General features: G+C 41.6%; 1 protein-coding gene across 1 annotated transcript in view; it reads left to right on the forward strand.

Annotated features, from left to right (window-relative positions):
* The window catches only part of LOC115865521 (zinc finger protein 709), a 76,346-nt gene extending 60,977 nt beyond the window's left edge, over window positions 1-15,369 (forward strand). Inside the window, 5 exon segments of the mRNA XM_060297068.1 lie at window positions 11,413-11,547; window positions 12,475-12,527; window positions 12,903-13,896; window positions 13,898-13,980; window positions 13,982-15,369. Coding sequence (XP_060153051.1) covers window positions 11,413-11,547; window positions 12,475-12,527; window positions 12,903-13,896; window positions 13,898-13,980; window positions 13,982-14,417 — 1,701 coding nt within the window. The 3' untranslated portion in view covers window positions 14,418-15,369.
* Window positions 15,370-15,832: the final 463 nt, after the last annotated feature.

Below are 15,832 nucleotides of genomic sequence, written 5' to 3' on the forward strand. Positions count from 1 at the left end.
GTGCCTTGTAGACAGCGTATATACAGGTCTTGTTTTTGTATCCATTTAGCCAGTCTGTGTCTTTTGTTTTGGAGCATTTAATCCATTTACATTTAAGGTAATTATCAATATGTATGTTGCTATTCCCATTTTTTTTAAATGTTTTGAGTTTGTTATTTTAGGTCTTTTCCTTCTGTTCTGTGTCCTTCCTAAAGAAATTCCTTTAGCATTTGTTGTAAAGCTGGTTTGGTGCTGCTGAATTCTCTTAGCACTTGCTTGTCTATGAAAGTTTTAATTTCTCCATAAATCTGAATGAGATCCTTCCTGGGTAGAATAATTTGGTTGTAGATATTTCTCCTTCATCACTTTAAATATGTCCTGCCACTTCCTTCTGGCTTGCAGACTTTCTGCTGAAAGATCAGCTGTTAACCTTATGGGGATTCCCTTGTGTGTTTTTTTCCCCTTGCTGCTTTTAATATTTTTTCTTTGTATTTAATTTTTGATAGTTTGATTGATATGTGTCTTGTCGTTTTTCTCTCCTTGAATTTATCCTGTATGGGACTCTCTGTGCATTAAACTCTGTGCATCAACCCCACTCCTCTCCCTGGACTTGACTATTTCCTTTCCCATATTAGGGAAGTTTTCAACTATACTCTCTTCAAATATTTTCTCAGTCCCTTTCTTTTGCTCTTCTTCTTCTGTGACCCCTATAATTCGAATGTTGGTGTGTTTAACGTTGTCCCAGAAGTCTCTGAGCCTGTCCTAAGTTCTTTTCATTCTTTTCTCTTTATTGTGCTCTGCAGTATTTATTTCCACGATTTTATCTTCCAGGTCACTTATCCGTTCTTCTGCCTCAGTTAATCTGCTATTGATCCCTTCTAGAGAATTTTTAATTTCATTTATTGTGTTGTTCATCATTGTTTGGTTGCTCTTTAATTCTTCCAGGTCCTTGTTAAACGTTTCTTGTGTTATTCTATTTCCAAGATTTTGGATCATCTTTACTATCATTATTCTGAATTCTTTCTCAGGTAGACTGCCTATTTCCTCTTCATTTGTTCGGTCTGGTGGGTTTTTACCTTGCTCCTTCATCTGTGATGTAGTTCTCTGTCTTCTCATTTTGCTTAACTTACTGTGTTTGGGGTCTCCTTTTCGCAGGTTGCAGGTTCGTAGTTCCCGCTGTTTTTGGTGTGTGTCCCCAGGGGCTAAGGTTGGTTCAGTGGGTTCTGTAGGCTTCCTAGTGGAGAGAACTAGTGCCTGTGTTCTGGTGGATGAGGCTGGATCTTGTCTTTCTGGTGGGCAGATCCACGTCTGGTGGTATGTTTTGGGGTGTTTGTGATTTATTATGATTTTAGGCAGCCTCTCTGCTAATGGATGGGGTTGTGTTCCTCTCTTGCTATTTCTTTGGCATAGGGTGTCCAGCACTGTAGCTTGCTGGTCGTTGAGTGAAGCTGAGTCTTGGTGTTGAGATGGAGATCTCTGGGAGATTTTCACCATTTGATGTTATGTGGAGCTGGGAGGCCTCTTGTGACCAGTGTCCTGAAGTTGTCTCTCCCACCTCAGAGGCACAGCCCTGACTCCTGGCTGGAGCACCTAGAGCCTTTCATCCACACAGGTCAAATTAAGAGAGAGAAAAAATAAGAAAGAAAGAAGGAATGAAAGAAAGAAAGAAGATAAAATAAATTTATTAAAATAAAAAATATTAAGAAAAATATTTTTGAAAGTAAAAAAAACGGGATGAACAGAATCCTAGGACAAATGGTAAAAGCAAAGCTATACAGACACAATCACAGGAAGAAGAATACACATGCACACTCACAAAAAGAGGAAAGGGGGAAAAATATATATATCTTTGCTCCCCAACTCCACCTCTTCAATTTGGGATGATTCGTTGTCTATTCAGGTATTCCACCGATGCAGGGTACATCAAGTTGATTATGGAGATTTAATCCGCTGCTCCTGAAGCTGCTGGGAGAAATTTCCCTTTCTCTTCTTTGTTCACACAGCTCCTGGGGTTCAGCTTTGGATTTGGACCTGCCTCTGCGTGTAGGTCGCCTGAAGGCGTCTGTTCTTTGCTCAGACAGGACAGGCTTAAAGGAGCAGCTACTTCGGGGTCTCTGGCTCACTCAGGCCGGGGGGAAGCAGGGGCACGGAATCGGGACTAGCCTGCATTGGCAGAGGCCTGTGTGACGTTGCAACAGCCTGAGGCATGCTGTGCGTTCTACTGGGGAAGTTGTCTCTGGATCACAGGACCCTGGCAGTGGCGGGCTGCACAGGCTCCCGGGAGGCAAGTTGTGGATAGTGACCTGTGCTCGCACACAGGCTTCTTGGTGGCTGCAGCAGCAGCCTTAGCGTCCCATGCCCGTCTCTGGGGTCCGCACTGATAGCCGCAGCTCACGCCCGTCTCTGGAGCTCCTTTAAGGGGCACTCTTAATCCCCTCTTCTAGCGCGCACCAAGAAGCAAAGAGGGAATAACAAGATTCTACCCTCTGCAGCAGCTCCAGAGTTTTTCCCAGACTCCCTCCCGGCTACCCGTGGTGCACTAGTCCCTTCAGGCTGTGTTCTCACAGCCAACCCCACTCCTCTTCCTGGGATCCAACCAAAGCCCGAGCCTCAGTTCCCAGCCCCTGCCAGCCCTGGCGGGTGAGCAGACAAGCCTCTCGGGCTGGTGAGTGCTAATCGGCACCGTTCCTCTGTGCGGGAATCTCTCTGCTTTGCCCTCCGCACCCCTGTTGCTGCGCTCTCCTCTGTGGCTCCAAAGCTTCCCCCCTCTGCCACCCATAGTCTCCACCCGCGAAGGGGCTTCCTAGTGTTTGGAAACCTTTCCTCCTTCACAGCTCCCTCCCACTGGTTCAGGTTCCATCCCTATTCTTTTGTCTGTTTTTTCTTTTGGCCTGCCCATGTACGTGGGGAGTTTCTTGCCTTTTGGGAGGTCTGAGGTCTTCTGCCAGCATTCAGTATGTGTTCTATAGGAGCAGTTCCATATGCAGATGTATTTCTGATGTAGTTGTGGGGAGGAAGGTGATCTTTGCGTCTTACTCTTCCACCGTCTTGAAGCTCCACCCTTTCTTGTTTTCTTCTTCTTCTGGGACCCCTATATTTCGAGTGTTGGTGCGTTTAATGTTGTCCCAGACGTCTCTGAGACTATCCTCAATTCTTTTCATTCTTTTTTCTTTATTCTGCTCTGCAGCAGTTATTTCCAGTATTTGATTTTCCAAGTCATTTATCCTTTTTTCTGCCTCATTTATTCTGCTATTGATTCTTTCTAGGGAATTTTTAATTTCATTTATTGTGTTGTTCATTGTTGTTTCTTTGCTCTTTAGTCCTTCTAGGTCTTGTTAAACATTTCTCGTATTTTTCCATTCTATTTCCAAGATTTTTGGATCATCTTTTCTATCATTACTCTGAATTTTTTTCAGGTAGTCTGCCTATTTCCTCTTCATTTATTTGGTGTTCTGGGATTTTTTTTTTTTTTTTGCGGTATGCGGGCCTGTCACTGTTGTGGCCTCTCCTGTTGTGGAGCAAAGGCTCCGGACACACAGGCTCAGCAGCCATGGCTCGGGCCCAGCCGCTCTGCGGCATGTGGGATCTTCCCGGACCAGGGCACGAATCCGTGTCCTGTGCATTAGCAGGTTGACTCTCAACCACTGTGCAACCAGGGAAGCCCTGGTCTGGTGGGTTTTTACCTTGCTCCTTCATCTGCTGCATATTTCTCTGTCTTCTCATTTTGTTTAACTTACTGTGTTTGGTGTCTCTTTTTCACAGGCTACAGGTTTGTAGTTCCCGTTGCTTTTGGTGTCTGCCCCCGGTGGGTAAGGTTGGTTAAGGGGCTTGGGTAGGCTTCCTGGTAGAGAGGACTGGTGCCTGTGTTCTGCTGGGTGGGGCTGGATCTTGTCTTTCTGGCAGGTAGGGCCATGTCCAGTGGTGTGTTTTGGGGTGTCTGTGAACTTAGTATGATTTTAGGCAGTCTCTCTGCTACTGGGTTAGGTTGTGTTCCTGTCTTGCTAGTTGTTTGGCATGGGGTGTCCAGCACTGGAGCTTGCTGGCCGTTGAGTGGAGCTCGGTCTTAGGGTTGAGACAGAGATCGCTGGGAGACCCCTCGCTGATAGATATTACATAGGGTCGGGAGGTCTCTGGTGGTCCGGTGTACTGAACTCAGCTCTCCCACCTCAGAGGCTCAGCCCTGACAGCAGGCTGGAGCACCAAGACCCTGTCAGCCACACGGCCAGGTACGTGAGGAGTTTCTTGCCCTCTGGGAAGTCTGAAGTCTTCTGCCTGCGTATAGTAGGTGTTCTGTAGTTGTTCCACATGTAGGTGTATGTGCGGTGTATTTGTGTGGAGGAAAGTGATCTCCACGTCTTTTTCCTGGCATCTACCTTATATTTTTAAAGATCTTAGTTTCATTTATTGTTTTTCTCCTCTCTTTTTAGTGTTTATTTATTTCCACTGTGATCTTTGTTATTTCTTTCATTTTACTAACTTTTCCATTTGCTTTTTCTTTTCTAGTTCCTTGATATATAAAGTTAGGTTTTTTGAGATCTTGTTTTTCTTGATTTATCACTATCACTATGAACTTCCCTCTCGGAAATGCTTTTGCTGCATCCTGTATGTTTCAGTATGTTGCACAATAGTCCCCCTTTACCTGCAGTTTTTCTTTTCTCTTTTTCTTTTTTAAGGTTTTTAAATTTATTTTTGGCTGTGTTGGGTCCTCGTTTCTGTGTGTGGGCTTTCTCTAGTTGCGGCGAGCTGGGTCCACTCTTCATGGCACTGCACAGGCCTCTCACTGTCGTGGCCTCTCTTGTTGCAGAGCAAAAGCTCCACACGTGCAGGCTCAGTAGTTGTGGCTCACAGGCCCAGTTGCTCCGCGGAATGTGGGATCTTCCCAGACCAGGGCTCAAACCTGTTTCCCCTGCACTGGCAGGCAGATTCTCAAGCACTGCGCGCCACCAGGCAAGCCCTGCAGTTTTGCTTTTTACACTTTCAGTTACCTGCAGTCAACTGTGGTCTGAAAATATTAAATGGAAAATTACAGAAATAGACATTTTTTAAATACGTTAAACATTTTTTAAAATAAAGTTTTGAATTGTGCAGTGTCCTGAGGAGTATGATAAAACTTTGTGCCATCCTGCTCCATCTTACCTGGGATATGAATCATCCCTTTTTTCATTGTATACACACTGTGTGTGCATGTGTATGTATAGGAAAAAACATAATATTTGTGGGGTTAATTACTATTCATGGTTTCAGGCATGCACTCAGTGTCTTGGAATGTATCCCTCACAGATAATGGGGTTCTACTATATTTCCATTTCATTTGTCTCAAGGTACTTTTTAAAATTTCTCTTTTGATTTCTTTAACCTATTGGTTGTTCAGTATCATTTTTAATCTCCACATGTGAATTTTCCAGTTATCTTCTCATAATGGATTTCTAGTTGTATTGCACTGTGGTCAGGAAAGATGCTTTATATGACTTTCATCTTCTTAAATTTATTAAGACTTGTTTTGTGGCCTATCATATGCTCTCTCCTAGAGAATGTTCCATGTGCCCTTGAGAAGATTGTGTATTCTGTTGCTTTTGGATGGAATGACTGGCCTAATGTGTCACTGAAGTCCAGTGTTCCTTTATTGATTTTCTGTCTGAATGATGTATCCACTGATGAAATTGGGGTATTAAAGTCCCTTTCTGTTATTTTTTATTTTTTTTATTTTTTTTATTTTTTATTTTTTTGCTGTACGCGGGCCTCTCACTGTTGTGGCCTCTCCCGTTGCGGAGCACAGGCTCTGGACGCGCAGGCTCAGCGGCCATGGCTCACGGGCCCAGCCGCTCCACAGCATGTGGGATCTTCCCGGACCAGGGCACGAACCCGTGTCCCCTGCATTGGCAGGCGGACTCTCAACCACTGCGCCACCAGGGAAGCCCCCTTTCTGTTATTGTATGGCTTTCTACTTCTCCCTTTAGATCTGTTAAATTTTGTTTTACATATTCAGATGTTCCTTTTTTGAGTGCATAAATGTTTACAAATGTTATATTCTCTTTTTGGATTTACTCCTTTATCATTATATAATGACCTTTTTTGTCTCTTATAACAGTCTCTATCTTAAATCTATTTTGACTGCCCAGTTTTCTTCTGGTTTCCATTTGCATGGAATATTTTTTTTCCATCCTTTCAGTCTGTGTGTGCACTTGTACCTCAGGTGAGGTTTTTGTAGGCAGTATATAGGTGAGTCTTTTTTTTTTAATTCATTCAGCCACTCTGTGTTTTGATGGGAGAATTTATTATTTGTTTTACATTTAAAGTAATTATTGATAGGTATGTCCTTATTGCTATTTTGTTCACTGTTTTCTGGCTGTTTTGTAATTCCTATTTTCCTGTCTTCTTTGCTTGCTTAGATTCCTGTCTTTTTTGGTATGCTTAGATTCCTTTACCTTTTTCTTTTGTGTATCTACCACAGGTATACCACAGAGATATTGCAGGTTCAGTCCACTGTAATAAAGCAGTTATCACAATGAAGCAATTATCACATGAATTTTGGTTTCCTAGTGTATATAAATCTATGTTTACCCTATATTATAGTCTATTAAGTGTATAATAGTATTATGTATAAAAAGTGTAGATACCTTACTTTTAAAATACTTTAGAGCTAAAAAATACCAACCATCATCTGAGCCTTCAGTGAGTCATTGTAGTAACATCAAAGATCATTGATCACAGATCACCATAACAAATAGTATAATAATTTGAAAGGAGAAAGGGAAATCAAGATGACAGGGTAGGAGGATGTGGAACTCCCCTACCCCTACAACACATCAAAAATACTTGCTACAGTTCTCACAGAAAATTAACTGGAACCTGGCAGAAGAACTTTTTTTTTTTTTTTGGCCCACACTGCACAGCTTGCAGGATCTTAGTTACCCAACCAGGAATTGAACACATGCCCGTACAGTGGAAGTGCAGAGTCTTAACCACTGGACTACCAGGGAGGTCCCCAGAAGAACTTCTGTACAACCAAAGCCGCAAGAAAGATCTCCACATAACTGGGTAGGACAGAAAAAAAGACATTAGATTGGGTTCTGTGCCCTTGGGAGGGATCTGAAAGGAAGAGAAGGTCCACACGGGCAGCCCCTCACCTTGGGGAGCAAGCAGGCGGAGCCACAATCTGTGTATCCCAGTCCTGGCGTCCTGTGGAGAGGAGACTAGCCCTCTTGGCTGCTCGGAAAACCACTGGGACAGTCAGAAGGGCTGGAGAAGCCAAGATGCTACTCGCAAGGAGTGTGCACATGCTGGCTTGTCAACAATCAGCGCAGAGAGAGCCTGGCACTGGCAGCTGCTGCCTCGCCACTCCCCAGTGTGAATTGGGCAAACACCCTGGCCCTCTACACTCCACACCACAGCCTGGTGGGAGATCTGGGCCAACTGGGCCCTGGGAAAAGACTCGGTCTGTACACAAAGACAGACCAAGGGTCTTGGGTGTGATCTTGGTGGGGCAGCTGGAAGCAACCATTGTCCTTGCACACACAGGGCAGCACCCCAGGAATCCTAGGCAGATAGGCTCTGGGAGAGGACTCAGTCTAGCTATGCAGAGACAGCCCGGAGAACCCGGGTGTGATCCAGGCAGGGCAGCAGCAGATGTTGTCATGCGTATAGGAACATACAGCAACTCATCTCTCGTTGCCCATAACTGGCAATTCCCTATGCATAGGGCAAATGAGAACACCCACATCAAAGTGAGTAGAAGCTGAGGCACTATCTTACCATAACTGGCCCCCAACCCATGTATGGCACTCCACCTTCAGGAAGGCACTCAAAACTCCAAGCTTCTCCTTAAGGAGCAAAGGGTTTAGACCCCACACTTGGCACCCCAGCTTTTAAGAGTCACACATGAAGACAAGCCCCCCAAACATCTAGCCTTTCAGGGGTGGGGGGCACAACCACACAGCATGTGGGATCCTAGTTCCCTGATCAGGGATGGAACCCACGTCCCCTGCAGTGGAAGGGCAGAATCTTATAACCACTGGACCACCAGGGAAGTCCCAAAACATCTAGCTTTGAAAACCAGTGGGGCTTGTGTCCATGAGACCAACAAGGCTATAGTGAACTGAGAACAGCTCTTAAAGGGTCCTCTTTTCTAATGTTCCACCTGTTTATATCATTTTCAGACATACCTTATTTTATTGCGATTCACTTTATTGCACTTTACAGATAATGCATTTTTTGCAAGTTGAAGATTGGTTGTAACCCTGTGTGAAGCAAATCTATCGGCACCTTTTTTTCAATAGCATTTGCTCATTTTGTGTGTCTGTCACATTTTGGTAATTCTCACAGTATTTCAAATTTTTGTTACATTTGTTATGGTGGTCTGTGATCTTTGATGGTTAGCATTTTTTAGCAATAAAGTATTTTTAAATTAAGGTATGTACATTGTATTTTTATACATAATGCTAGTGCACACTTAATAGAGTACAGAATAGTATAACTTTTACATGCACTGGCAAACCAAAAAATTCATGTGATTTGCTTTATTGTGGTAGTCTGGAACTGAACCCTCATTGTCTCCAAGGTATGCCTGTACCTCCTAATGAATTTCTTTTACTGTTTCTTGTAAAACCAGGTGTATTGATGTTAGAGTCCCTCAATTTTTTCTCAGAAAGTATTTCTCCATCACTGTTCTTCCTGAGATGCAGCAGTCCTAGAGATTTTTTTTATTACAAAGGCTTATCTGCTTTTTAATATTTTTTTATTGAAGTATAGTTGATTTACAGTGTGTATTCATTTCAGGTATCCAGCAAAGTTATTCAGTTATATATATATTCAGTTATTATATATATATTCAGTTATTTTATATATATATATAATTATTTTCCAGATTCTTTTCACATATAGGTTATTACAAAGTATTCTCCCTCACTTTTGAAGAATAATTTTGCTTGACACAGAGTTTTAGGATGGTGGGTTTTTACCTTCTGCACTTTAAATATTTCATTCCACTCTCTTCTTGCATATTTGGGGGTTTTTGTTGTTGTTTTTGTTTGGTTTTGGTATGTTAATGTTTACAGCAGCTTTATTCATAATCACCAAAACCTGGAAACAACTCAAATGTCATTTGGTGAATGAATAAATTATAGTACATCTGTACAATGCAATCCTACTCAGCAATAAAAAGTAATGAACTGTTAATATGTGCAACAACATGGATAAATCTTATATATTCATATATGTGTATGTATATATGTATGTATATATATTCATCTGTATGTATATATATGTGTATGTATATATATGTATATATATGTATGTATATGTGTGTACATACATATATGTGTGTGTGTATATATATATATATATATAGCTAAGTGAAAGAACCCAGATTCCAAAGGATAAATATGATGTGATTCCAGTTATATGATATTTCTTGCTTGCATAGTTTTTGAAAAGAGGTCTGATTTAATTCTTATCCTTGTTTAAATAAAACTAAGGTTTGTTTTTTCCCTCTGGCTTCTTTCAGAATGTTCCCTTTGTCTTTGATTTTTCTCCAGTTGAAAATGATATGCTTGGCAGTGCAGTTTTTGGTGTTCTTTTTTTTCATGTTTTGTGTTTTTCTTAGCTTCCTGAATCTGCAGTTTGCTGTCTATCACTAATGTTAGGAAAATCTCAGTGATGATTGCTTCACTTATTTTTTTTGTTCCTTTCTGCTTTTCTATCAGGTATTCTCATTTTGTGTATTTTACACCTGCTGTCATTGTCCCAAAGTTCTTAGATATTGTATTCTTTTTTGTCTTTGCATTAAGCCCTGGTGAAACAGTCTCTTTTGAGGATAGGCCTTGTTAAGAATAGTTATTTCAAAATAGCTTCTTTCTTTCTTTCCAATTTTGGAAACAGTGGTTTGCTCTGTGTCTTCAGTTCTTTGCTTTTCTTCTTGTGAGGTTAGGAAGGATGATTTCTAAGTTCTTTATACAAAGAACAAGAAAAGAGAAGTCTCTGACTCCAGTTTTTTGACTGCTGACAGCTTTGAAGCCTCATCCCTCCTTCCTCCTCTTGTGACCCACATGTATCCATGATGATAGGAAAGCCTTAGTTTCCTTCCTGTGGCAGTGACAAGAGATTCAATTCATGCCTGCTCCTGCCCTTGTATGTGAACTCTCTCTTCAGTCCACCCACAACCTCAACTAAAAAATAAGTCCATGTACTTTTCCTTGCACTCTCAAGCCATTTCATGCCTTCTTGAGAGGCCTGCCTTACTCCCCAGAGACCTCAATTATGGAAGTAATAAACCTTTGTACACTATTGGCAGTGTGTGGTGTCATCAACTTACATATTCCTGTAATCGGGGCTGGGCTGTTATGCTTCCGTGCACCATATGGGAGTTCAGAAGTGAGAGATGTTGGGAGGATTGCCTCTGGAGTGGCTGGCCAGGAAACTTCCACCTGAAATTAGAGAATGGAGGTTTTACATTGTTTGGAGGAAAGCGCTGTGAATTCTTTATGTATTATATAATCATGGGCAGATTCACCATCAGACCTTTGTGGAGTGTTGTGAATTCCTGTGCAATATGCAGCTCTTAACCCATTCCTCAAGGTTATTTAGCAAGGGCTTTGACCAAAAAGAAATGTTTTAGCACTTTATCGTTTCATTATGTGTGCCTGTGTGTGCTAAAAACCTAGTGAGAAGCAGCCCTGAGGCTCATTGTGTATAGGGTTTTGTGGAGGTCTAAGTAGCTGTGTCTTTTTAGCATGTCATACCATGCAAAGTTGTCTGAGCCTTAACTTCTGAATAACTTCCTAGCTCCATGAATGGGACAGAGAGAGAATGGAGAAACTGAGTCTGCAATAAATTTTACACAAGCTAAAAGTACTACTTCTTTACAACAATACTTTAATCTAGCCAGTTGCACCTGGCTATTTCTTATCACCTGGAGTAATTCTCAGGCCAGTATGGCAAACTGATCCTTGTCACAAGTTGGATTTCCATAGGCCTCATGTTTGGTGATGAGAATAGAAGAAAAAGCTTCCAGTTCTTCACTGTGTTTTATTCATTGAAAGCTCCTGCAGATTTGACCTCATACATCATGGAGTGTACTGAGTTAAATGGTGTGTAATAACAAGGGAGATGAGTTTTTCTCACAAGAGATTGATGTGTTTAAAATGATTCATTTGTGTAGCATTTCTCTCATTTCTCCAGGGTGCTCTAGACCCTGACATCAGAGAGCAATAACATTTAAAGTAATCACAGTGAAAATGAATAAATAATTTGCATGTGTTCATTATGCTGTTAAATTCATGAAGAAGTAAGGACATAGAGTCAGTTTCTGATGACCAAGACATAAAATAAATGTTTGAAGGTGACAGAATCATATGTAATCTTCCTGTAAATTGAGTATAAATCCCCAGTTCTGTCAGACTCACACATTTTACTGGAAACATATTTGGTCTGTTTTAGGACCCAGTGACCTTTGAGGATGTGGCTGTGAACTTCACCCAGGAGGAGTGGGCTTTACTGAATCCTTTGCAGAAGAAACTTTATAGAGATGTGATGCAGGAAATCTTGAGGAACCTGGCCTCAATAGGTAAGCATGACAACATTCCTTCACTTCTTCAGTTAGAGAACAAGTATTTCTTGCCCATCAACACTGTTCCAAGATGTGGAATATGGAAAAGTAATACAGTAGTCCCCCCTTATCCGCAGGGGATACATTCCAAGACCACCAGTGGATGCCTGAAACTGCAGATAGTACTGAATCCTATACATACATACCTATGATAATAAGTTTAATTTAGAAATTTGGTGCACAGTAAGATATTGATAACAATAAGAATAAAACATGTAAAATAGACATGAACTTAACATGCGTAAGTGTTAAGTGTCCATAACTTGCAGTTTGAGATGAGACAGCAAAACTAAGATCAACTTCTTTTTCCTTCTTTACAATTTCATGATAGAAGATTCATTTTTCCTGTAGATCTTAGCAACATCAGTGTATGATTTTTTTCTTCCCTTAAATCAAGAACTTTCATCTTTTCACTGAAAGGAAGCACTTTATAACTTTTCTTTGGCATATCCTAATTACCAACATCACTATTCTTGTGCTTTGGGGCCATTGTTAATTAAAATAAGGACTACTTGAACACAAGCACTGCAATACCACCACGGTGATCTGAAAACTGAGATGGCTACTAAGTTACTGATGGGCAGATAGCATATACAGATTGGATACACTGAACAAAGGGATGATTCACATCCTGGATGGGACAGACCTGGACATTGCAAGATTTCATCATATTACTTGGAAGGGTGCACAGTGTAAATTAGTATTTTCAGACTGCAATTGACCATAGGTAACTGACACCATCGAAAGCGAAACTGTGGGTAAGGGGGAACTGCTGTACATTGGTAAATAAACTAAGCATGGTCACAGCTCATTGTGGACCTAAAATCTAATATTTTTCTATAATTTCTAATAATTTGCATTATTTTTCTGGGTCTGCATTTTAGGGGAAAAAATGGGACAGTCATAACACTGAAGATTGGTACAAAATCCAAGGGAGAAAACTAAGGTGAGTCACACACACAGTAGATATCAGTGTGCCACATGAGAATCCTGGTATGTCATAAACTTTTTAAAATAAAACAATCCCAGCTTCAAAGTTATCCATAAAATTTTTTCACCAAAAACATTTACTTAAACATGGACATCTATGTCCAGTGTTTTTGGAAACAATATTAAGAAACCTAATATATTAATATTACTGTTTTCATAATAGGTATGTCAAGTCCTCTTACAGAGCTTTCAGTATAAATCACCCTCAAAAAATTCAGAAAGGGCAAAAAACCTTCACTTTTGCTATAAAATATAAAAATGTAATTCTAATACCCTACTAAGAAATGTGAAATTGTTAAAGAAATCATCAATAATTTCTCATTTTTTACAGAAGTCATATGGTAGAAAAACTCTGTGAAAGCAAAGAAGGTAATCAAGATGGAGAAATTGTCAGCCAGATTCCAAATCTTAATCTGAACCAGAAAACCCTTTCTGGAGTAAAACCATGTGACTGTAACGTGTGTGGGAAAGTCTTCATGCGTCATTCATTCCTTAATAGGCACATCAGATCTCACAGTGGACACAAACCATATGAGTATCATGAAGATGAGGAGAAGCCATATAAATGCAAGGGATGTGGGAAAGCCTTCAGTTACCACAAATCTGTTCACAGACATGAAAAGACTCACACTGGAGAGAAATCCTATGAATGTAAGGAATGTGGGAAAGCCTTCACGTGGTTCACAACCTTTCAAAGACACATGATAACACACACTGGAGAAGGACCCTATAAATGGAAGGAATGTGGGAAAGCCTGTAGTTATTCCGCTTCCTTTCGAGCACATGAAAGAAATCACACTGGAGAAAAACCCTATGAATGTAAGCAGTGTGGTAAAGCCCTCAGCTGTCCCAGTTCCTTTCGAAGACATGAAAGGATTCACACTGCAGAGAAACAATACGAATGTAAACTATGTGAGAAAACCTTCAGTTCTCCTCTAGGTTTGCAAATACATGAAAGAATTCACACTGGAGAGAAACCCTATGAATGTGAGGAATGTGGTAAAGCCTTCATTTCTCTTTCAAGCATTTGTACACACATGATAACACATACTGGAGATGAACCTTATAAATGTAAGGAATCTGGGAAAGCCTCCATTTGTCCCAGTTCGTTTTGATCACATGAAAGGATTCACACTGGAGAGAAGTCATATGAATGTATACACTGTGGTAAAACTTCCAGTTGGCCCAATTCATTTCAAATACACGAAAGAACTCACACTGGAGAGAAACCCTATGAATGTACAGAATGTGGGAAAACCTTCATTTATCACACAACCTTTCAAGGACACGTGAGAAAGCACACTGGAGAGAAACCCTATAAATGTAAAGAAAGAATGTGGGAAAGCCTTCATTTCTCCCTCAAGTGTTCAAACACACATGGTAACACGCACTGGAGATGGACCTTGTAAGTAAGGAATGTGGAAAAGCATTCAGTTTTCTCTGTTCATTTAGAATATTTCAAAGAACTCACACAGGAGAGAAACCCTATGAATGTAAACAATGTGGCAGAGCCTTCAGTTGTTACGCATCCTTTTGAACACATGAAAAAACTCACACTGGAGAGAAACTTTATGAATGTACAGAATGTGGGAAAACCTTCATTTACTGCACTACCTTTCAAGGACACATGAGAATACACACTGGCAAGAAACCCTACAAATGTAGAGAAGGTGGGAAAGCCTTCAGTCGACCCAGTTCCTTTCGAAGGCATGAAAGATCTCATACTTAATGGAAACTTCTTGAATGTAAGCAATGTGGGGAAAACATCAGTTGGCCTTCATTCTTACATGTGAAAACTCCCACTGGAAAGAAACCCTATATGTGTAAGAAATCTGAGAAAGTCTGATACAAATTAATCCATGTATAATGTTCCAAAAAAAAATAACACGAAAGAATAATTTTTAGAGTTACATCGTCTTTATCAGTGCCTCATTCTTAAAGGGGATCTCTCGACTGGATATTTACTACTTACGTTCAAAAATGAACACTGAAGGTTTTGGACGGAGCGCAGGGAGAGGACTGGGGTTGGCGGCTTGAACATAGCCTGAAGGGGTTAGTGCACCATGGCTAGCCGGGAGGGAGTCCGGGGAAAAGTCTGCACCTGCCGAAGAGGCAAGAGACTTTTTCTTCCCTCTTTGTTTCCTGGTGCGTGAGGAGAGGGGTTTAAGAACGCTGCTTAAAGGAACTCCAGAGACAGGCACGAGCCGCGGCTAAAAGCGCGAACCCCAGAGACGGGTGTGAGCCGCGGCTAAAAGCGCGGACCCCAGAGACGGGCGCGAGCCACGGCTAAAAGCGCAGACCCCAGAGACGGGCGGGAGACGCTAAGGCTGCTGCTGCCGCCGCCACCAACGGGCCTGTGTGCGAGCACAGGTCACTCTCCACACCCCTCTTCTGCAGAGCCTGTGCAGCCCGCCACTGCTAGGTTCCCAGGATCCAGGGACAACTTCCCCGGGAGAACGCATGGCGGGCCTCAGGCTGGTGCAAAGTCACGCCAGCCTTTGCCGCCGCAGGCCCACCCCGCACTCCGTGCCCCTCCCTCCCTGCCGGCCTGAGTGCGCCAGAGCCCCCGAATCAGCGGCTCCTTTAACCCCGTCCTGTCTGAGCAAAAAACAGACACCCTCCAGCGACCTACACGCAGAGGCGGGACCAAATCCAAAGCTGAGCCCCCGTGAGCTGTGAGAACAAAGAAGAGAAAGGGAAATCTCTCCCAGCAGCCTCAGAAGCAGCGGATTAAAGCTCCACAATCAACTTGATATACCCTGCTATACCCTGATATACCCTGGAATACCTGAACAGACAACCAATCATCCCAAATTAAGGAAGTGGACTTTAGGAGCAAGATCTATGATTTTTTTCCCTTTTCCTCTTTTTGTGAATGTGTATGTGTATGCTTCTGTGTGAGATCTTGTCTGTATAGTCTTGCTTCCACTATTTGTTCTAGGGTTCTATCCGTCCATGGTTTTTTTAAAATTTTTTTCTTAATAATTAGTTTTAATTTTAATAACGTTATTATACTTTACCTTCGTTTTCTTTCTTTCCTTCCTTCCTTCCTTCCTTCCCTCCTTTAGACAACGAATCATCCCAAATTGAGGAGGTGGTCTCTGAGAGCAAGATTTATGATTTTTCCCTTTACCTCTTTTAGTGAGGGTGTATGTGTATGCTTCTGTGTAAGATTTTGTCTGTATAGCTTTGCTTCCAACATTTGTCCTAAGGTTCTATCTGTCCCTTTTTTTTTTCTAAATAAGAATTTTTTAATTCAAT

The sequence above is a fragment of the Globicephala melas genome, chromosome 3 (assembly GCF_963455315.2).
Source record: "Globicephala melas chromosome 3, mGloMel1.2, whole genome shotgun sequence".
NCBI classification, from domain to species: Eukaryota; Metazoa; Chordata; class Mammalia; order Artiodactyla; family Delphinidae; genus Globicephala; species Globicephala melas.